The 21,160-nt window shown below is 58.8% G+C and overlaps 2 protein-coding genes across 2 annotated transcripts; both read left to right on the forward strand.

Moving 5' to 3' along the window:
• Window positions 1-1,552: 1,552 nt before the first annotated feature.
• BESB_078150 (WD domain, G-beta repeat-containing protein) lies at window positions 1,553-7,459 on the forward strand (the record flags this gene model as incomplete). Its single annotated transcript, XM_029366177.1, has 7 exons — window positions 1,553-2,608; window positions 3,008-3,226; window positions 3,527-3,598; window positions 4,063-4,212; window positions 4,557-6,163; window positions 6,532-6,821; window positions 7,152-7,459. The coding sequence occupies 7 exons, from the start codon at window positions 1,553-1,555 to the stop codon at window positions 7,457-7,459; spliced, it is 3,702 nt and encodes a 1,233-aa protein (XP_029217608.1).
• Window positions 7,460-9,310: 1,851 nt separating this feature from the next.
• Window positions 9,311-20,089, forward strand: BESB_078160 (uncharacterized protein; the record flags this gene model as incomplete). The annotated part of the gene is made up of 13 exons (XM_029366178.1): window positions 9,311-10,319; window positions 10,710-10,821; window positions 11,314-11,467; window positions 11,777-12,872; window positions 13,069-13,975; window positions 14,407-14,785; window positions 15,370-15,831; window positions 16,352-16,450; window positions 16,683-17,385; window positions 17,933-18,081; window positions 18,454-18,567; window positions 19,093-19,251; window positions 19,853-20,089. The coding sequence occupies 13 exons, from the start codon at window positions 9,311-9,313 to the stop codon at window positions 20,087-20,089; spliced, it is 5,580 nt and encodes a 1,859-aa protein (XP_029217609.1).
• Window positions 20,090-21,160: the final 1,071 nt, after the last annotated feature.

The raw sequence follows: 21,160 nt of genomic DNA on the forward strand, positions 1-21,160 counted from the left end.
ACTTGCTATTCGGCCGAACAAGATGTAAGTCGCTTGCATAGTAGCTCCACCCCAAGATTAATCATGTAATTATAACCCCGTTTTCCACGTAAACCTCCCGTGCCGCAGCTCGACTCGAATTTACGGAGCTCTCTTCAACGCAGAATTCGGCTGCCACGAGATGTCGAAACACGCATTTCTCAGTCGTAGGCCGTTGGAGGCAGGCAGCCGCTGCACGTCCTGCGAAACGGTTCCGTGTTTGAAGCAGTGTGTTCTCCGTGTCTTTTTTTCTGTCGTGAAGCTCAAGGAGAGCAGGACGCACCACCGAGACCTGCGCGAAAAAGGTGAAGGCACATAGCGACTTTCGTCGGTTTTCCGTTGGATGTTTTCCTGCCTGCCTTTGAGACCACTCTCCCCTAGGTCGCTGCAGTCTTCTTCTCTTCCGTGCTTCGCACTGCTCAGAAATGGGCTCGCCTCCTTCCTTTCCTCAGATTCGCAGGTTGTCTGTAGATGCACGGCAAGGACGCACGCTGGACTCCGCTCTCTTTGTTGGCCGTTTCTCTGCGGAGGCCTGAGAGAGTTGCAGCAGGTGGCGAGGGCCTAGAGGAAAAGACAGAGAGGAGAGAAGGGGGCTCGGCGAGCCAAGTTTTTCGAGTTTGCCGTTTTTTGTGTCTGCTTCAATTACTGGAAACTGTGACCGACGAGATCGCGTGATGAAAGAAAGGCCCCTTCTTCTTTTCTCTGGCGACGCCAGAGTGCGCTGTAACTCTCCCGCGCCAAAAAGAGGTGTCTGTCCCGCTGTTCGCGAGCTCCCACTCTTTTCCTCTTTCTTTTCTCCTGGGTGACTCGCGAAGAATCGAGAGGGCGCCACAGAGAACGGAATGAAAAGATCGCAAGAGAGGCACGCGCGGATTCGGGACGTTGCTTGCTTTTTGTTTTCTTTTTTCGCGTTGTTCCTCCTTCTTCGCCTCTGTCTTCAACCTCCTCGTCCCTACGGTCACCGCCGGCGAGGTCTCTTCGGCACGCGGCGCGAGACGGGACTGTCTCTTCTTTTCCGCTGGAGTTTCCTTCCACTTTTCAAGCTCAAAAACATATGAATCTGTTCTTCGCATGCGTCTTGGCCGTTTATCTGATCGCGACTCCGTCTTGCCTATTGCCGCTCTGTCTCGACTTGCGCAGCTGGTAGAAGCAGGAGGTAGCCGCGGTATCTTCTCAATCTCTCGTATCTCTCTTTAGATCTTCTTGACTGCCTTGTCTCTCCGCTCCCCGTCCGGATGGCTTCCGGCAGAAGGAACGCGCGCCACCTTTGTTCCTTCTCTCCCTCGGGTTGCCTAACTGTGGACGTCGAATTCGTTTTTTTCCTCAGAGTCGCTTTTTTCCTTCAGCTGCGCCCTTGCGGCAGCCGGACGACTGAAAAGACGGTGTGGAGGATTCGAAGGAAACCCAGCGCGAGAAAGAACCGCATTTTCCTCTGAGAGATCTTCGCTCGCTGCGGGCGACGGGAGGGCGCGAAGGGGTCATTATTCGCATTTGGCCTCTCTCCAGAGGTATCGCCTTTCCCACTTTCGAGGGGATGACGAGCGTCGCTTCGCTCCCGGACTGCAGTCCCGAGGCGGCAGTTCGTCGCGCCTCCCCGCTTGACCTGCAGCCCGCTTCCTCTCCTTCTTCCTGCTCCTCGCTGCCTGTCTCCGCCGCTGCCTCTGCTTGCGTGTCTGTCTCTCCCTCTACTCGGCGGCGCTTCTCGGCTGCGTGTCTGTGCGCAAGCGAGCCCGAGGATCGCTTCATCGCGCCGCCGTCTCTCAGCCTCCTCCATCGGCTGCGGGCGACGCTGAGTCACCCTTCGCTCTCTGCGCCGCTCGTCGCTTCGCGGGAGAACGGGCCTTCTGTGACAGACTCGCCTTCTTCGCCGGCGCAGCAGGCGCCTCTGCCCGCCACGTCAGCGCCAGGCTTCTCCGCGGGGGGGAGAGAGGTCAAGCGCGAAGAGAAGGGCGAGCGGCGCCGGCAAGAGCCGAGCGTCAAGTTAGATCTGCAGCGCAGGCAAGCCCACGCGGCGTACCGGCGACTGCTGTGCTCAAGTCTCTTTCCGAGTCTCTGCAGCGAAGTGCAGACGCGCGGGGGACTTCCAGGCGACGAAGGCGGCTGCACGTCACTCAGAGGAAAGACCGCGCGCACGGGTCCAGAGGGAGCAGGCCCCAGGGGCTGCAAGGCGAAGAGACGCGCAGCAGAGGACAGGCCGGAGCACTTCCCCGCGCCTAGTCCGCTGCTGACCTCGCCGCTCTCGCAGTCTCCGCGGAGTCGCAGACGGCGCAGGCAGATGCGCACCGCTTCCCCGTCCTCGCTCTCCGCAGCAGACGTCCGGAAACGCTTTCGATTGCTCGAAGTCGCGCCCGCCTCGCGAGCCGACTCGCCGATCGCCTCAGATGAAAACTGTCTCCTCTCCGTGCCTCCCGCGGTGCTGCGGGGAGCCGACGGCGACGGAGAAGGGCCTGGAAGCCTGGCGACGGCTCACGGGGCTACGTGGCGCGGCGTAGACGACGAACAGGACGACTTCTGGCGCACCTGGGAAGAGGAGGAAGAGTCTGAAGAAGAAGCAGACAGACCTGGCGGCGCGGCTGCGTCAGGTCCCCAGGTCAGCGCCCCCTGCCAGCACATCCACTTCTTCTGTGTCGAGCACGTGGCACCCGCTGACGGGGGGAGGGGAGTAGGAGCTTCACTTTTCTCGTGCGCACTCGCCCCGATCCCGCGGGAGTCAGATCGTCGACCTGCGAGAAATGTTGTTGCGGTGCATCTGCAGCCGGGTTCGACGGGCGTAGACTGTACCCGTCCACTCGCACGGCTGTGCTCCGTCGCGTCCTTCTCTGCTCCCGCGTGCCTCGCACACAGCTTCAAGTCCGTGCAGATAATTAATCAAGTATAAATTGTAGATCACACATATGTACAAGTCTACGTGCAATATACACAGGCATATATACACATGTGTATGTGCACATATATGTGTGTGTAGGTGCGGCTGTGTGTGTATTTTCAGCGCCCGTATCGCACGCTGCCTGCGCCGGATTTGCTGGACGACTTTTACCTGAATCTCGTGGACTGGAGCCGCGACAACGTGCTTGCGGTTGCGCTCAAGTTGAAGCTCTTTCTGTGGTCGCCGCGCGCCGGGCGCTTTGCCGACGGCCGGCAGTCACACCTTCTCTTCAACGCGAGCGGCGCGAGCTCCTCTCCGAGCGCTGCCGGCGACGCGCGAGAGGTAAAGACCGTCCAGCAGGAGAGTGCTGCGACTTGAGAAGCTCTCGAGTCTCCCGCGGGGCGTCTGGGAGGCAGAGAAATCTAGAAACGCGAAAAAACGTGCGTGTCCATCGGCGGGAAGCGCCCTAGACGTGCGTGTGGGGTGGATCTACCGCGGCAGGAAACGAAAACCTCGACCTGTCAGAATTCACTTCTTGTTTTGCTGAGTCGGCTCCGTTGTGGGGCGCCGGTGTCTCTCGGGCGCGTTTTTCTGTCGGTTGGGCGATGTCTCGTTCCGCGCTCTTTCTCCGGTGGCGTGCAGGACGGCGTCGTTTGCGTGAAGTTCTCTCCGCAGTTTCCTTCGCTTCTCCTCGTCGGATTCCGCAGCGGCTTGGTAAGACTTTTTCGGCGTGGTCTCGATGCTTGGTTCTCCACTTTTTCTGGGGTGCTCTCGGTTCACTTCTCTTTTCTCTCGTGTATGTTTCACTCATTCTTCTTCCCGTCGTACGTGTCTCATCTCGCTTGGAGCCCTGTCTCCCAGCGTTTCCTCTCGAGGTTTTCACGTGTTGCTTCTCTGGCCTCTCTGCCTTTTTTTTCTCTCCGCTGTCGCGGGCTGCGTGCCCTCTTTTCAAAGGGACGTTTCCTTTGGTTGAAGCCGCGCCGTCGACCGAAGCGTCGCTTAAGGCGCGCGTGTCCTCCTCTCTTCTTTTTATCTGTCTTCTCCGCGCTGCCGTCCCGCATCTTCCGCGGCCTGTCTCTCTTCCAAGGCGAGCACCGCAGGCACGCCGTTGCGTCTCTCCGTGGCCTTTCTCCCTCTGCATTTTTTATATTTTTAATCTTTTCCCCCACTCGTTCCAGGCAGAGCTGTGGGACATCCAGGCCGAAAAGAAGCTGCGGACGCTTCGCGGACACGCCAGCCGAGCGACGGTCGCGGCCTGGAGCCCTACGCAGCTGACGGTCGCGACTGGCGCAAGAGATCAGAAGATCCTTGTGCGGGATCTGCGAGTTGTGAGCCGCAGTTTCGAAGAAAAGAGGTGTTTGGTCGGGGAGGAAGCGTTAAAATAAAATGGAAAAGACCGATGCGCCGCCCAGCGAGCGCGACAAGAGAGAGAACGGGACGCAGCTTCGAGCGCCGAGCGAGGGTTCAGAGTATAGGGTTTAGGGTTTGGTGGAGACACAAGCGGCCACACGGCAGCGCAGAGTTTAGCCTTTAGGCCGCGGCTCCGACTCAGCGAGGGCTCTCTCTCTCCCGCTTGCGCTTCTGGCGTGCCGCCGCTGGACGTTTCGTCTTTCTGTGGATCGCCTCCTTTGGCAACGAGGACTCTTTGGTCTGTTTCTTCTTTTGCGTTCAGGCGCGACCCTACGTTTCATGTTTGGTTGGGCACGGCAGCGAGCTGTGTGGCCTCGACGTGTCTCCTTCCGAGACGCTTCTGGCGAGCGGCGGCAACGACAACTTGCTCTGCGTGTGGGACTACCGCGCGCTGCCTTGCGCCGTCCCCTCCACTGCCGCCTCTGTCTTCTCGCGGGGCGGCGGCGTGGACGCCGGCGCGCTGCCCTCTGCCTTCTTCCGCGGCTCGGCTGCAGGCCGCTGCACGCGGAACCACTATCTGAGCGTCGGGCGCTTCGAGGACGCGGCGTCCCGCTCCGCGGGGGGTGCGCAGTTCTTTCTGCCGGCGGCCTCCGCGGCGGCGGCGCACGGGCGAGCGGCGGAACGAGAGCGAGGACGCCGCGGACTCTTTGCATCTCCGCTGCCGTCGCTCTTCCGGGGGGCTCGAGACCCACTGCTTCTCGACGGCCTCGGGAGCGCAGGCTGCCCGCGCACGTCGTCGCTGTTTCGAGGCCAGGGAGACGCGGCGCCCGCGCATCTGGCGTCGTCCTCTGCGTGGAGCGCGGACCGGGGCGGCGCTGGGCGATGGCGCGAGAGGGACGAGCGCGGAGAGGAGAGCGGTGGACGCGACGCCGCGCGGCACGCGTCTGATCAGGGCTTTTCGCATCTCTTCTTCTCGCCGCTTCTGCCGGCTTCGGAGTCCGCGGCGGGCGCCGCCGCCCTCTGGCCCGGGGACAGCGTGGTGGTCGCGTATCCAGACCGGCCGCAGTCTCTGTCGCTCTCTGTCGTGGAAAGCGCGTTTCTGGATTCCGCAGGCGACGTCGCTTTCGGCGGTGGCGCGCAGACTGCGTCCCTGTCCTCTTCGCCGCCCCTCGCGTTCCCGCTGACCGGGGACGGCCGAGGGAGGCGCGAAGAAGGCGAGGCTGATGAGCGGGTCGCCCGCGACCGCAGACGGGGGGAGAGGACGATTTTGCGCACGCCCCCCGTTCTCGACCATCTTCAGAGTGTCTCGAATTCGCGTCGCTCCTCTTCTTCCTCGTATTCTTCCCGATTTCCGAGTGCCGCTGCGCAGGAGGCGACCACACACGCAGCCCGCCTGCTGCCTGAGCGCGCGAGGCGCCTTTTCGGGGCGGCGCTGCGCGGGCTCGACGGGCTCTACGCGGCTGGCTTCGCAGAGGCGCAAGACGAAGAAGCACTCTCCTTCTCGCATTCCTCGCGGGTGCTCTTCAGCGCGGCAACGAGGAGATCCGCCGGGGTCCCGGCTGGGGGTCGCGCCCCGCACTCGGGGCTGGGCCTGGGGTTTGCGCACCCGGCGGTCTCGGGTTCGGACGCCGGGCCCTTCCGCCCCGGAGCCCAACGCGGGGCCGCCGGCCTGGGACCCGAGCGGGGCGGCCCCTCTGGCGGGCGCGCGGGTGGCGGCGGCGCCCTGTTCAGAGATTCCGCAGCGAGGACAAAGCCCCCGCCGAGCGCGAAAGAAAAGGCGAGAGACAAGGGACGGTCGACGCCGCTCTTCACGTACCAGGAGCACTCGGCCGCGGTGAAGGCCGTCGCGTGGTCGCCGCACGCGACGGGCCTTCTCGCAAGTGGAGGCGGGACCGCTGATCGCCATGTTCGCTTCTGGAACACGAGCTTGTAAGACAACCCCCTCTGCGTGTCACCCCGTTGCTTGCTTCTTCTTCTTCACTTTTCTCTCCCCTTCCGGGGATGTGTCTGGGCGTGCTTCGTTCATCCTCGTTCTCTCTTCTGGCGACCAGCTCGCCGCAAGGCGCGGCCCCCCGTACCCTTCCCTCACGCTCTGTCTCGTTGACATCGTCGTCTTTTTTAGTCTGTTTCTAGCTTTTCTCTGCATGCGGCCGCAGGCTCAAGCGGCCGCTTGTTGGCGCACGGTGCGTGTGTCGTGCATTGTTCCGGTCTCTTTGTTTTCGCGCCTTCGTACGCGAAGGCCCCGTCCCCCCCACAGGATCAAGGAGTTGCGAGTCATGTTCCGCTGTGTGTCTCAGGGCGACGACATCGTCGGTATATCGCTTCGACGTGGGCTGCCAAGTCTGCAATCTCTGTTTTTCTCCGCACTCCGAGGAGCTGCTCTCGACACACGGCTTCTCGCTGAACCAGGTCTTCATCTGGGACTATTCGCCACGTCTCCTCTCGTCGTGCTCCGCGCCCTCCTCCGCGCCGTTCCTCTCTTCGTCGCTCGCGTCGGTCTCAGACGCCGCACTCATCAGCGCCTTCTCCTCTTCGCCTGCAGCCGCCGCCGTTGAGCACCCAATGCGCAAGCGCGCGACCCTCTCCGGTAGGTCGCCGATCTTTCGCACCCAGAGAAGGTTTCTCATTTCAACTCGCCCGATTCATCCGCTCAAGCGTCTTCTTCTGCGCTCCGCCCCCGTGGAAGCGCTGCTTGCGGAGCTGAAGTTCAGGTGCAGGGGGAGGGAGAAAGAAAAGGCGAAGCGGCACGGGGGCATCACGACGTGCCTCCTGTCTCCGTCTTTACTGGACTCCTCTGTGCCTGATTTGGTCACTCGATTTCGCCGGGTCTCTGTTGACGGCGAATGCAGGACTCTCGCTCCACGCGAGAGTGATTTTCTCCTCTTCATGCGGCGTCGCGGTGATTTTTTCTTTTCAGGTCACACCGCGCGCGTGCTTTTTGTTGCCGTCTCCCCCTGCGGCCGCCGCGCGGTGACTGGCGCAGGCCGCGGCGACGAGTCGCTCAAGTTCTGGCGCGTCTTCGAGGGCGACTCGCGCGCCTCGGGCGACAACGCCCGCCTCCCGCGAGACGCCGGCACGATGCGCGCCCAGGGCTCCGCGCTGTGGCGCCTGCGAGGGTCGGGGCGGCTTCGCCGCCGAGAGCGGGCTGACGAGAACGAGAGCTGCGACACAGACGGCGACGACGACGCGCGGGAGGATGCGACGGGATTCGGCGCGTGGCGCTGAGAGGGACATAGAGAGGAGGGCAAGCGAGTGGAAGACGCCGCGGCGCTTCAGAGCTCGTCGGGTGGGCGCAACGTTCGCAGCAGGATAGGGAGTGCATGCGTCACAGAAAAGGTGAGACGGGGAAAGAGAGAGAGAGGAGGGAGGTGCGAAGAAGAGGGAGGAGGGGGGGAGTGGCGGCCGCGGCGCGTGGCATGTACAGATGCCTTTGAGGCAAAGGTTTGCTTCACGACAATTGTCGTTAGAATTTCCTCTGCGCACGGCGCCGTCGCATGAGACGAGAAAAGACAGAAGAGACTCGGCGCATCCACTCAGACAGAGACGAGTGGTGCACGAGGGAGCGAAAGAGAGAGGAGGGCGGAGTCTACAGCGAATGTCGTCTGTTTCAGTTTTTTATCGGTCTATCGCCATGGACAGTTTTCCGTATTTCATCCGAGGCGACCCTTTCTGGCGACTCTGCCCGCGTCGCGACACGCAGAAATCGGTTTTTCAGTTAAATCCGCCGACGGGCTCGCGCCTCGCGGGCGTTTTGTGAGCGTTTCCCTCAGTCAACGAAGCACAGAGATTTAGAGACAGGGATTTAACAGACCTCTTTTTTTAGAGCTCGAAACCACATAACTCGATAGTTTTTGTTTTTTGCGACGATCTGTACCAGTGACGATTCTTTTACTAGGCTCAAAGTGGTTTTTTGATGCGCTTAGAAAATCCCTCGCGATTCAGTTTTGGCAGAATTCACCTAGAGTAGCTCGCTAGATGTGCCGCACACAGCCTCCTCGTGAAGCTTTGCTGCTGAAGCGCCATTTTTTTTAGAGCGAGACTCTTCCACTATATCAGCTCGAGCTGAAGTCTAGTGCTTTTTTACGCGCGTGCGAAACTGGATAGTGGAGGCAAAGGATGAGACATTTCTATCGAATCCGAGAGACTGTGTCTCGCGCGTGCGCGCAGTCTAGCGCGAAGAAGAAAAAACGAGTGCGAGATGGAAGCGACGCCTTGCCGGTCATGCGTGTATCGTTCTCTCGATCGTGACGCGTCCTCTTCTCACTCTCTCCCTTTAGAGAATACGACTAACTAGCGTTACGGCACGAAGTCGTCTCCTTGCAGGCCTGTGGAGTAGAGGAAAGAATAATTTGTCAGCACCGTCACTTTTGGCTCGCGAGTGCTCGTCATGTGAGAAAAAAGCGAAAAAAAAAAACGCATGTGAACGCCGGGTGTGCGTGTCGTCCGGCCCGATTTTGTTCGGGGCTGCATGCGCCTTCGCGAAGAGAAAAAGACAGCGAAACGCGGCTGAAAAACAGAATCACGGCAAATAAACAGCTCCTCTTCGTCTGTGTGTCTTTTCTCTCGCGACATTCTCTCGCAAGTCGCGCCTTTCGCGGCGCTTCACTCGCTTGCTTTTTTCTCCTCTTCTACTCGACTGCATGCGCAGCAGAGAAGAGGCGAAGGCGAGACAATACAGTCCCCGTGCAAAACGAAGAAGCTTTTTCTCCCCTCTGCAGCCTCTGTTGTTTCACTGTGGCACCTCTCCAAAGAGCTATATCTCGACTTGCTTTGAAAGCTGCGCACCTTTTTGTCTTCCTCCTCTCGAGGGTGATGCGGCGTGTCGCGAGTCACCTCGATTGCAAAAAAAATGTGCGAGGCTACTCCGGGAACCAGCCCACCGCGCGAGGGAGAGGGCAGCTGACACACACCGGTTTCCACGGAGGCAGAAGAGGAGGAAATGACTCAGAATCGAGGCTCTCTGTCTGATTCTTGTCAGGTATGTCTCGGAGCTCCGCGGCTCTGTGGTCTTTACCATTCTCCCTTGCCTTGTCTTCTTCTGCGTTTTCCTCCTTTTTTGTTTCTTCTGCCTTCAAGATGACTTTCGCAAACTCCTCTTCGGCATACAGTCGAGGCGCCCGCCGCGCCTGTGTGCTGCAAAGGCCTGTGCATCATTCTTCGTCTCCCGTCGCGCCCCCGCGCCTTCTGAGCCGAAGGAAACTTCGAATTTCTTATTCTCTTCTTCTTCCGCATGCCGACTTCACTTCGGCCGAGTGCTTTTCTGAGTTTTCCGCTTTTCGCTGCCTTTCATCTCTCGTTCCTACAGCCTCCGCTGCCTGCTCTTACGCGCCCGCGCGTCTGCGGCTGCACGCCTTCCGGCCTCGCGCTGCGCTTGCAGGAGACGAGACTGCGTCTCCTTCTCGAATCCTCTCTCTGCTCCACCTTCTTCGCCAGCCTCATCTCAGTCTTCTTCACCAGGCTGCCTCTCGTTCGCCGTCTGCGCGTGGCTCCGCCTCCTCGCCTCCGGATTCTGCATCGCCGGACTCAGCTTTGTCTCTCTCCGCCGGTCCTTCGTCTCTCTCTCCTTCTTCTTCTCACTCTTCTCCTTCTTGTTCAACGTGTTGTGCTTCGCCAGAGGCCCTTCCAGTTGCTGCAGCGACGGCGCACGCTCTCGCGCTTGCTGCGGCAATTCACTCGGATGAGGAGGCGGACGTGGAGGGCGAACCGACGCAGCCGAGGTCAACGGAACAGGGCGCGGGAGATCATGCCTCGCCTCCCTCCCTGCCGCGGTCGCTCTCGGTCGACGTTCTTCAGGCCTTTCTCGAAGGCTCCTGGCAATCCATTCTTGCGGCGGTCCGATCGCCCTCTCCATCTTCTCTCGCTGCGCGTTCTTCCGCCGCCGAGCGGCTTTGGCTGCTTTCCCTGCTACGCCCGCCGTTGTGTGACGCGCGGGTGAACGCCTTCCTCGAAGCCTGTGCGCAGGCCGGCGGCCTCAGAGAAGGTGCCAGCGCAGAGGCTCAAGGAGAGACTTCTGCTGCAGGCCTGAGAGACGCGGCGGGCGCCGCGCTGCCGCTGCTCCCTCTCGCCGCAAGTCTGTTCAACCTCGGTGAGTGGAGGACGCCATAGACCCTGAAATTTGGAATGCACGCGCCTCGCCGTCTTGATCGGGGGGGAGAAGAGGGTGCCTCAAGAGGACTTGCCGCACACGCTTTCCTCTCTCTCCCCTTCAGCGATTTGGCGGCGGGACTGCTGTTCACTAGTTTTCGGGTTTCTCGCTCGAGTCCTTGCCTGGCTGCCAGCCAACCCATAAGACCTCTACAGTTGCAGATAGAGAGATATGCATACTATTATATATTAGTATATATATCATCTTAGATACATATTATATACTGTTTCGTATAGGGCGGTGCGTGTCGTGCGCGCATCGCACTTTTTGCACGTTATTTTATCGCGGCCTGCTTGTTGATTCTGCTTTTTCTTGGATTTTTCTTTTCAGGTCGCCGCGACTTGTTGGAGCCGCTGATGGTCACGCAGCTCTTCCCCTCCCTCGCGGCCTACTCGCTATCGCCGCCGCTGCTCGCCTTCTTCGCGAAGCTCTACGTTCAGCTGTGAGTCTGCGTCTACCTGTCTCATGTTTCTTCTTCCTTGAGTGCGACGTGTCTATCTATTTATCTACCTATCTATCTATGTCTATCTATACACATATCTGTCTACGTGTACATGGATTCACTTGTATGTACGCAAATCCCTCTCTCTTTCTCTCTATATATATATGTATCAATAGTTATGCTTGTATGTCGAGAAACATGTTTTCCTCCGGTCTCGTTGTAAGCGTGGAGACCTACACCGAGATATTTTTTTAACAGGATCAGACTTTTCAAAAACAGCTGTTCTTTCTACAGCTAGTCTACCGTATCATGAAGCTGTAATCAACTTCGGATGAAGTGCACAGGCCTGGATACAGAAAGGCGAGCTGACGCAGGCAGATGAACCCGTGCGGCCGGTTACGACGCAGCGCCCAGCCGGTCAGAAAGGACATCATCAGTCTCACATCGAGAAATGAGGCAGCCGAGGTTCATTTGTTTTGCATTTTTTCTCAGGTGGGAACCTGGGCGAGAGGCTGGGCGATCGAGCCCAGGGAGCGGCCGCAGTCAGGGGTCCGCGAGGAAGGCGCAGGCAGTTTTCTTCGGCGCGATCTGTGACAGTCTCTCCCGTGCCTCGTCCCCTTCGAATTCTCTCTTCTTCACTCCAGACGTGAGGCGCGACGCTTGCGAAGCAGGCTTTGCTCGGCGTCTTTGGCGCAACTCTTTCGCCCTCCCGCGTGTGAATGTCTTCTAAGCTGGTCGCTGTCTTCTCCGCGCTCGCGGCGTCTTTTTATGTCCTTTTCAAGTCTTTTCCTCTCGCTCTCTGCTCTGTGCGCTTGTCCTCGGTTTCCTCGCGCGTCCCTCTGTCGTGCCTCGCCGGCGCGTAGGTTTCCGCGTCGTGGCGTGTGGGTCGCTCTTTTCCTCTGCGCTGGAGTGACTTGATATTTGATCTGCTTCTGACGTTTTTCTGCTTTCTCAGGACTACGTAGTGTGTCTGCAAGCGCTCGCGCTCTTCCACTACGTGCCGCGGCGTTCGTTTCCGCTGGAGCTCTCGCGGGGGGCGTCGCTGGATTCTCTGAGAGAAGACGAGACCGACGAGGCGAGCGGCGCGCCTCCTCGCCGCGAAGAGCCGGCCTCCGCACCCGCCGTCACTATTCGCTTCTTGCGGCATCCAGAGTATGCCTTCCAGCTGCACGCTTTCGACTCCTCGGAGCTGAACGAAGTCTTCGTCCGCGGCCTCCAGGCGCTGCTTCGCCCGGCGGCGGGAGAGGCGCAGCTGCGCAGCCGAGAAGACTCTATTGCAACCTCGCTTGGAGAAAAAGAAGAAAAAAAAGGACAAAAAGGAGGAGGGGAGAGGGACACGTTGTCTCTGGAGAGTCTCATTCGCCTGACCGATACTCTTCTGCTTCGTGACGCGTTCATGCGAGAACATTTTTCGCTTATCCGCGACAAGCAGCTCTCCACCGCTTCCCGCCTGTCCGCGGCGCCGCGCCAGAGTCAGGGAGACCGGTGGGTCGCGAAAGATGCGCGCCTGGAGCCGGCCTCCGAATCAGAGGCGGTGCTGAAGGAAATGAACAGTTTCTGGAGTGTGTATACGGCGCACCAAGAGGCCGTCCTCGAGCGCCTCGTCTGTTGCATGCTCCATCTCCCTACAGCGCAATGGAAGTTGGTTTCGCCCCTGACAATCCTTAACCTGCTGCACGCCCTGTTGCGTCTCTACCGCGTCAGTCCAGACTGCCTCGGCGCGTCAGAGCGCAGAAGAAAGCACCGGCAGCTTCTCCTGGCACCCCTCGCGTGGTCTTCCTCTTTTGAGGCAGTCCAGCAGAGCGAAAACGAGCCTCCGCCGCACCGCGAAAGTTCACAGCGGAATGCGCTGTGGGCGAGCACACTCAAAGCTGCAGTGGAGGACGTCAGCGGGCCTGGCGCCGCTGGAGCGCTCGCTCGGTTTGCGGCTTCGCCTGCGTCTTTCTCGTCGTCCGCGTCTTCTGCGTCGCCGTCTTGCGTCTCGCCAGATGCATCGCCTGCAGGCGAAGGCACGCTCAGCGCGGCCGTTCCCCCGGTTTTCCTTCTCTTTGGTAAGTTTGCTTCGAAGCGAGGGAAACGCGCAGCGTCTGAGTGTCTAAACGCGGGGGTCGTGTCGCGGCACGCCCTCGGTGCAAGAAGGGGAGTTCACTTTGAGAGAATTCTTGAACAGGAGGCTTCCCTTGCGCTGAGAACGTGTAGGTGTTTCATGCGTTTTTCATGCGGTTTTATTCTTCTCCTTTCTTGCAGAACGCCTCATCGCCGAAGTCCGCACGCGCGCGGAGCTGCGGGCGACGGAGGCCGCGCTGCTTCTCGACGCGGCGAGCTCTCTCTCCTCGCATCCGTTCACTCGCTCGTTTTTCCTAGACTCACGAATGCGAGCTGGCGAGCAAGGCGTTCTGTCTTCTTTCTCTGCGTGCCCTCCTGCCTCCTCGTCGGCTCTCCATTCCCCGCCACAGTCCAGCACCTCGTCTCCTCCGCCGTCTTCTTCGCCGTCGCCTTCATCTTCTCCCCCCTCTTCTTCTTCTTCCTCTCCCTCTTCTGTCTCTTCGTCTTCTTCTACTGTGCTGCCTGTCGTTCGGCGTGCGATGAACGTGGATCGGCTCGCGGAGAGCTTCTTCTCGCTGCGGGAGGTCGCGCCGGAGATCTACGCGTCCGCGCTGCCTCTGCATGCCTTCCAGGAGTCCCGCCTCGACCAGGTCACGCGAAAACTGGCGCTGCAGACGCTCCGAGCGCTGCCGCTGTCTGCGGCCGGCGGCGCGGAGCGCCTGAACAATGAAACCGACGTGCGTGTCGGCGGAGAAGAAGGCGAACCGCAGCCCTGGGAGGAGACGGCGGAAAGAACTCCTGAGGAGGGCGGCGGCGCAGAAGGAGACGCGCCAGATGAGGCAGGCGCAGCGACGCAGGCGACCCCGGAGAGCGCGCCGCTAGGCGACGCGGCGTCGCCGTGGATCGCCTCCCGCCTGCTGCAGCCTGAGGGCAGAAAGGGGCTCTCCGCCTCTCCTCTCTCTGCGCCTTCGCGTCGACCCTGGGCCTGCACCGTCGTCGACGACGCGCTCCTCGCGGAGGTCGCAGAAAAAGCTGTCTTGCGAGACGTCCACGGACTCTCTCTCCCCGCGGCGCTTCTTCTTCTGCAGGCGCTTCGCGATCTCCAAGCGTGAGTCGTTCAGCCGAGTCTGCTTGTCGCAGCTTCTCTGCTCCGCGCCCTCTCGCGTTCGCACATTTCTTCATTTCTTTCTTCTGGATTCTCTGCTATGAAGGCTGCAGGGTCTGGCTATGCCGTGTTCAGTTAGCTTTCGTGGTTTTCCCTCGTTTCGGAGTCGAGTGAGTTCCCTCTCCGCATGCAGTTGCCTCTGGATTTAACACCAGCAAGCTAGTACTCAAGTGATACACAGAGTCCAGTCTTCCTTGAGCGAGTCGACAGGCTGTTGGGGTGCATTCATATATATGTATGTATACATACATACATACATACTTACATACATACATACATATAGGAATATATGTGTACATGTATATGTATGTAAACGCGTCGCTTAGTGTCTCACAAGGGCATTGGTTGAGTTTGTCGCGTGTTTCATTTTTCAGGTTTGAGCGTTTTTCGCTCTTCGAATTGGTTCTCGCGAACGTGTTGCGTGAGGCACATCGATTGCAGCCTCCGCAGATCGTCTTCCTCGCGGCGACGCTCCACGGCCTGCGCCACGCGCTGGCGCGCAGCATGGCGGCATGTGCGTCGTTCCTGTCTTCCGCGTCGCGATCGGCTGATTGTCAGAGCGCGGGAGAGAGCGAAGGCCCGAGAGACAGGCGGGCGCTTTACCGGGCGAAGAAAGAACACCGCGAGCTGCGGCGGAGACTCAAGGCCGTCACGCGCATGCAGAAGGAGCTCGTGGAGATGTTCCTCGAACGGCAGGAGGACTTCCTCAAAGCCCCGAAAGAATTCGCCGCGATCTTCTACGTCTTTAGCAAAGTGAGACACAACGACCACGACAAACACAGACCCACCCAAAAACGCGTATACGCATATATATATATATATATATATATACCGATATACCTACGTGTTGTTTTTTCTTCATATCTACCCATACGCGAGCATATATATATATATGTATGTATTTAAAGCAGATGCAGATATGGTGTCAAAATGTCTTGCATCCATCCGTATGCTTCCCGCGTGTGGGCAGCACACGTCAGCGAAGTTCACACGGCGAGCATTCGTATCTACACGATATCTATGTATGTGGAATTTTACATCTTGTTGCAGATTTATATGTATCTACAGTGAGATATGGCGGGGTCGAGGGGATGGCGAGGCCCGGGCGCGAGGGATCTTTCTCTCGCGTCTTTCTTCTCTGGCGCGAGTGGCTGTGTACCATGAGCATTTCAGGGTTTTCCACATTCTTCAGAGTCGTTCGACCAGTTCCTGCCGCCAGACGCCTGTGGAGTTTCAACCCCCGTCTGCGTTCTAGTTGGTCAGGAATCTGGACGTGGAGATTTGCGCGATTGTGAAGTTGTTCCAGATTTTTCTTTTCCCTGTTTTGCTCTCTCCAGAGCGGACTCATGACGCTGTCGCTTTTCCTCAAGCTTCAGCCGCATTGTCAGGCGCAGCTGGCGCGGTTTTCCCCGCACGATCTTTCGCTCTTTTTTCTGGGTTTTTCTCTCGCCTGCGCCTCGCCGGCCGCGCCGGGCTCCGCTGAATTTCTCTCTTCGCTCTTTTCTGCGCTTTCGCACGCACTGCCCTCTCTGTCTCCTCGCGACCTGGCGGTCTGCTTCTGGTGCATGTACGCCGTGGGGTGCATCGGCAGCGCGAGTCAGCCGGCGTTTCTGCGGGAGTTGGTCGACAGCGGCATGCAGCGAATTCACCGCAACATGCGGAGCTTCTCTCCGAAGGAGCTGCTTCTCGTTGCCTCCACAGTCGGCCGGCTGAACGTCCAGCGGCAGCCGATCCTCCTCGATCTCTTTCGCGCGCTCTACGCCTTTTTGCCGCTCTACGACGCCGAAGAACTCGCGGCGGTAAGCCAGATCGTCCTCGTTGCTTGGCAGCTGCCGAGACATGTTTCGCGCGCCGGTGCTTCTGTTTCGTACTCCCTTTCACGCGATGTTGTCTTCGCTCTTTTCCTGTGCCGCGCCCTCTCTGTTAGTGATTGCTTCGCGTTGACGGTGGCGCGTCTCGAGGACTTCTTGCCTCCAGGGTTTAGGGTTTCGCATCGCCTGTATCTGGCAGGACACGCGATGCACAGTTTTCTGCTTCTCGCTCACCGTTTCAAGTCTTCTTTCTCTCTTCTGGTTCCGTTCCTCCGTCTTCTCTGAGGTCTTCGGATATGGGCCTTTCGTCTTCCGGTGCATTTCTGCTTGCTCGTTCTCGATTTGTTTCAGCGTGTGAGTTCCGCCATCAACCTTCTTCACGCTTCACCTTGAAGGCAGGCTGGAGGGTGTCTTCGCGCGTTGGCTGCGGCGGTGCTGGGCTTGGCTGTGTTGCGCCTGCCGCCGCGCTCGGCTTCAACTTCTCCGTCCCCAGTTTTTCTCTCCTCAGGCCTTCTTCGCCTTCGGCCGCGGAGGCATCTGGGACGATGCTGTCGAGCTCCGCTTCCTCCACTGTCTTTCGCTCGCGCTTCCCGTCGCCTCGCAGCACGTAGGTGTCCCACTTGAAAGAAAAATGTTAGTCGAAGGACGCGGGGAGAAGAGGGCGGGCGCAGCCAGCTGGCTCGCCAGACTTCCGACTGGAAACAGATCCTTTCAGGGTTCAGGGCTTACCGCCACTACGTTTAGGGTTCAGGGTCGTGCACATCTTGCCGGCAGTTTGCCGTTGCCTTTCCGTGTTTTCAGGTTCTTCTTCATTGTGTATGTCCCCGCTGTGTGCGCAGGCCCTCGCGCAAATTGTGCTGGGTTTCTACTCGCTCGATCGCGCCGCACCGACGTGTCAGGCGTCTCCTCTCCGCGCGGCGCTGTTCGCCTCAGAGGCCTCTGTCGCCGCGCGGCGCGAGTCCTTCCGCGCGCAGCTGCTTTCGCGGCTGCTGCAGAGCTCCAGCGAGCTCTCTGCGCGGCATCTGGCGACCGTGCTGATCTGCGCGCCGGCGCTGCGGGCTGTGGAGGCGGACTTGAGGGTTTTCATGCGTGAGTTGCTTCGCAGCGAGCGAGACACACGTGCTGCAGGCACTTCGCAGGCCGCGAGGATAGAAGGAGAGCGAAAAATTGCGGCGGAGACGGAGGCGGAGGACGAACCAGAAAGAGGAGACGGCGACGAGGGAGATCGCGGCCCTCTCGCATTTGAGGCATCCTCGTCTTTCTTCGCTTCTTCAGATTCTCCATCCTCTCCGTCCGCTTCACCTTTTCTCTCTGCCTCTACCTCTGCGTCGCTGCGGGCGTCTGGGGGGGATGGCGGGCGCCGCATGCATGCACAGGCTGCGCGCAGACGCACCCCAGTTGAGGAAATCAACAAGCTCTGCTCGCTGTCTGCTGTCGAGCTCGTCCGCATTCTGCAGTCCACGGCGCGCCTCGAGTTCTTTCCGGCGGCCTTCGTGAAGTGTCTTCTCTTCGCCCTGCGAAAAAAAGCCGCGAACCTCGACTGTAAGCGCGGCGAACCGCGACCTGCGAAAAAACAATTCGTGTGCGCGAGTTCTCCCACGCACCAGTCTCCACGCAGGTTTTCCGCGGCCTCTGTCGGCCTTGCATTCACTGATCGTCCTGTGCGGCGCAGCTTCCTCGAAGTCCACGCGCGTTTTCTGCGTTTGGTGAGAGGCGTGGAGGCGCAGTCGACCGCCTTTCCTTGCAAGCGAGGTTTTCCGTCTCGATCTTCAGTCGCGTCAGCCCTCAACTTTCGTGTGTCTCCTCTGTCTCTCTCCTCACCGCTTTCTTACCTAGGCGGACTGCCCCCTGCGGTCTCGCTTGCTTCTCCAGTCCTCCAACGCGGTTCCTTCTGCTTCACCCTCGTTTTCTCTCTCGCTCGTTTTTTAAGAGACGACGCGGTTGCCGCACCCCCGCCCGCCGGGTTCAGCATCGGCGTGTCTCTAGGGCGAAGGCCCTTTCGGAGTCCGAGGCGTGGCTTTGAGTCCTCTTACACGCTTCCCGCTCGCTATCGAATCCGTTTTCCTCTCTCACTATTTCGCGTGCGCAGCTCTGCAGCTCCTGAGCGCCGTCTACGCCCTAGACCAGCTGGGCTACGCGCCGTTCCGCCTGCGGTGGCGTCTCGGCTCGCTGCTGAAGGAGCGCACGCGAAACTACGGAATCAACATGTCGGACCTGCTTGCCGCAGCCCCAGCGATGGTGAGGAAACACGGAGACCGCAACTGCAAGCCTTCAGAGGCTCTAGGGCTTGTTTTCGAGGTCGCAGGAGAGGGCGCAGGTCGGAAGCCGTTGCAGTCGAGCGACGCAGCGGGCGGGAAGAAAGAACGAGGCAGCTTGTTGATTCGTGCCGTGGACGCGTTTTACTCTTTTTCTCGCTGGATGAAGTGGGCGGTCGCCGCTCAGGTCTTTCCTTTTTCTCCCTTTTTTATTCTGTGGACGGCTGCGAGCCTTACTCTTGGTGCTCAGACGGGCTGGGTCGTGGGATTTTCGTCGCCTGAGTTCCGCAATTTTTCCGGAGATTTTCAAAAAAGTTCGTCGAGACCCGCGCACCCGGGCGTTGTCTTTCTTCAGGACCGCGTGGGGATTTTCCATCGCCTGGACGTGAAGCTGCAGCACGAGGTCTACCACCGCCTGGACGAGGAGGCCCGCCGAATCGTCTCCGAGCCGCTCTCGCCTCCGGATCCGGTTCGTCGTTTCCTCTGTTGCGCCTTTCGTTTTGTTCTCCCCTTTCGCTTCTCTTCATCTTCTCTCTTGCTGCGCTCGCCGGCGATCCGTTGCGGCGTCGCGCCCGCTTTGTGGGATCCTCTCCTCAGCGGGCTGCTGGGTTTTTTTCTGTGATCGACTGTGGGCCTTTTTCTTGAGTCCTTCCGGCGCTGTTGCTGTCGGGTGCGCTGGCTGACCCGCTCAGACGCGAGCTGCCTCTCTGTTTTAAAGCCTGAGGATGGCCTTTTCAGGGCGACAAAGGCTCGCGGCGTGCATCCTCCAGCGTCCTCTCCCGCTTGCCTGCTTCACTTGGGGGCTTGAGAATCCTCTCAGATGAGCGTGTCCGCTTCTGGCGAGTCCTGCAGTTCGTTTTAATCCTCGCTTCGTGTCGGCTTTTTTTCGCTTCTCCTTCCGCTAAGATTTTCCCGCGTTCGTACCCGCCGGGTCTCTCTTCTCGCCTTTTCTCCCCAATTCGCTGCGCTTCCGCGTGTGTTTTCTCTTTGCCAGAGCGAGGCTGAGACCAGCCTTGTCATCCCCCGTGCGCGGAACCTCGCGCTGCTTCAGGCGAACCGAATGGAGCGTGGCGGCCCTGTGGAGTCGAAATTTCGGCTTCTTTTCCCGAGGAAAAAACGCGAATCTCGAACGCTTCCAGCGGGATTCCTCGAGGTGAGAATGCAGGCTGCGTCAAACCTTTCCCCTCGCAGATATCTCCGCGGTCTGCGCACTCCACCTCTTCGACACATTTCTGTGGCAGACTCCTCCGCGGTATTTTTAGGCCCGATTTCGCGTTCTACTTCCTTACTCGAGCTTCACTTTCTATGCAGCCTCTGCAGTCGCGTGCAGACATTCTCGACAACAGTCTCCTGTCGCTTGGATTCCTGTTTCATCGTGGTTTGCTGCATGTAAAATTTGAAAAATATTCAATTTATTAGAAAAACAGTTCATCTTCAGAAAATTATTCTCCCCTATAGTTACGGAATCTATAAAAGATTACGAAGTCTAAATTTCCGTTATGGTTCAGGGTAGCAACCAGTGTTCCGTGTGCGTCCCCTTCTACGCATATGTGGTTCATACCCAAGGCGTCGGGGGTGCGTTGCGTCTCTGCCTGGCGTTGATTTGTGTCACGCTGTACCCTTGCTGCGAATGAGGCTGAGTGTCGAGTGCATCCTTCTGCAACTTCCTCTGCAAGGAAGGCGCGTAAATGCGAGAGGGAATAGCGAGAAAGTCTCGCATTCTTTCTATCTTTCCACGCTTGATTCTTCTTCAGATCCCCTGCGGCGCGGACCCTCGAGATGCCCCCGAGCGAGACGGTGCGGACGAAGTTCCCGCGTGGAGAGGTAGCGGAGGCCGAGAGAAGAAAAGCAGAAAAAGGCCGCCGCCCTCGCCTGAGGAGGAGGAAGAAAGGCAGCGCCGAATTCGAGAAGAGACCGCGTCGCAGTGGGGCGCTCAAGACGAGGAAAAACATGCCGCAGAAATCTTCAGAGAAGCTATTCGCCGCCTCTAAAGCCTGCGCATCTCTCTGTACTCTTTGCCGTTTCTGCGCAGGACAAGTTCGCTGTCTATAGTCTAGGATAGTGCATAGACATTTCCTCAGTGGACGCAGACGCAGCAGGGCGCGGGAAGAGGAGGGCGCAGAGAGCAGGGTGGGGAGAGGAAATGGAAAAGCTAAACAATCCAGCAAAGAGGAAAAAATCGGAGGTGGGGGAGGAAGGGATAGTAGAGAGGGAGACGGGGTAGGCAGAGAGAGGAGAGCGAGTCTCCAAACCTCACTCAGGCGCAACGTGTGTCGAATGTGAATCTCAAGAGTGAAGAGGCAAAGGTCTACATCCGCAGAGCATCCTGCGGCGACGGCAAGGTTTCGCGTCCCTCTGGAGTGTCTGCGTCTTTTTTTATATGTAGAAAACTGAACGATGATAACCGAGGAATGGGCATCAGGTGTGTGTTTGTGCTTCCGGATTTTTACGGCAACGAGAGAATTTCCACGCGAGTTCAGTCGAGCGCCAGACGGTGAGAAACATGCCGTCGCCTGTGCGATGGACGAAAGATACCACAGTGATGCATCTTTTCTCGAATTCCCCTTCAGCGACATCATTCGGTTTGACTCAAATTGCGCCTCGTCCGGCACTGAAGAGCGTGTCCGCGTCCCCTTTCTCTCCTTTTGCGCATTCACAGAACTCTTCAGCTGCGTGCGTAGCACTCAGTCTCTCAGCTCTTCTGCAGTAGCCTCCTCGTCACTTTCGCACCGCATTCTACGTCATCTTCCAATCGAAATGTCTCTCTGAATCTCTACTCTCTGCTCTTTCCTGCTCGTCTCAGGGTGTCGCCTTGTCTGCTTCCTCTTTTTATTTTTCGTCTCTTTGATTCCTCGAGTTAAAGTTTAGTCCAACATCTTTTCTCTTCTCTTGCCCAAACACCCCTTGCTGCCCTTCTCTGCCGATTCAACCTTCGCCTCGCTCTTCGGCCTTGGTGTAAAGTGTGTCTCTTTTTCGAATGCGGCGGGAGCTGGACTGTCTTTTTGTCCGTTTTCTCCGCCTCTGACCTCCTGATTCGCTTCTGTTTCCTTTCTCTTCCCTCA

This window comes from Besnoitia besnoiti, chromosome VII, assembly GCF_002563875.1.
Source record: "Besnoitia besnoiti strain Bb-Ger1 chromosome VII, whole genome shotgun sequence".
Lineage (NCBI taxonomy): Eukaryota > Apicomplexa > Conoidasida > Eucoccidiorida > Sarcocystidae > Besnoitia > Besnoitia besnoiti.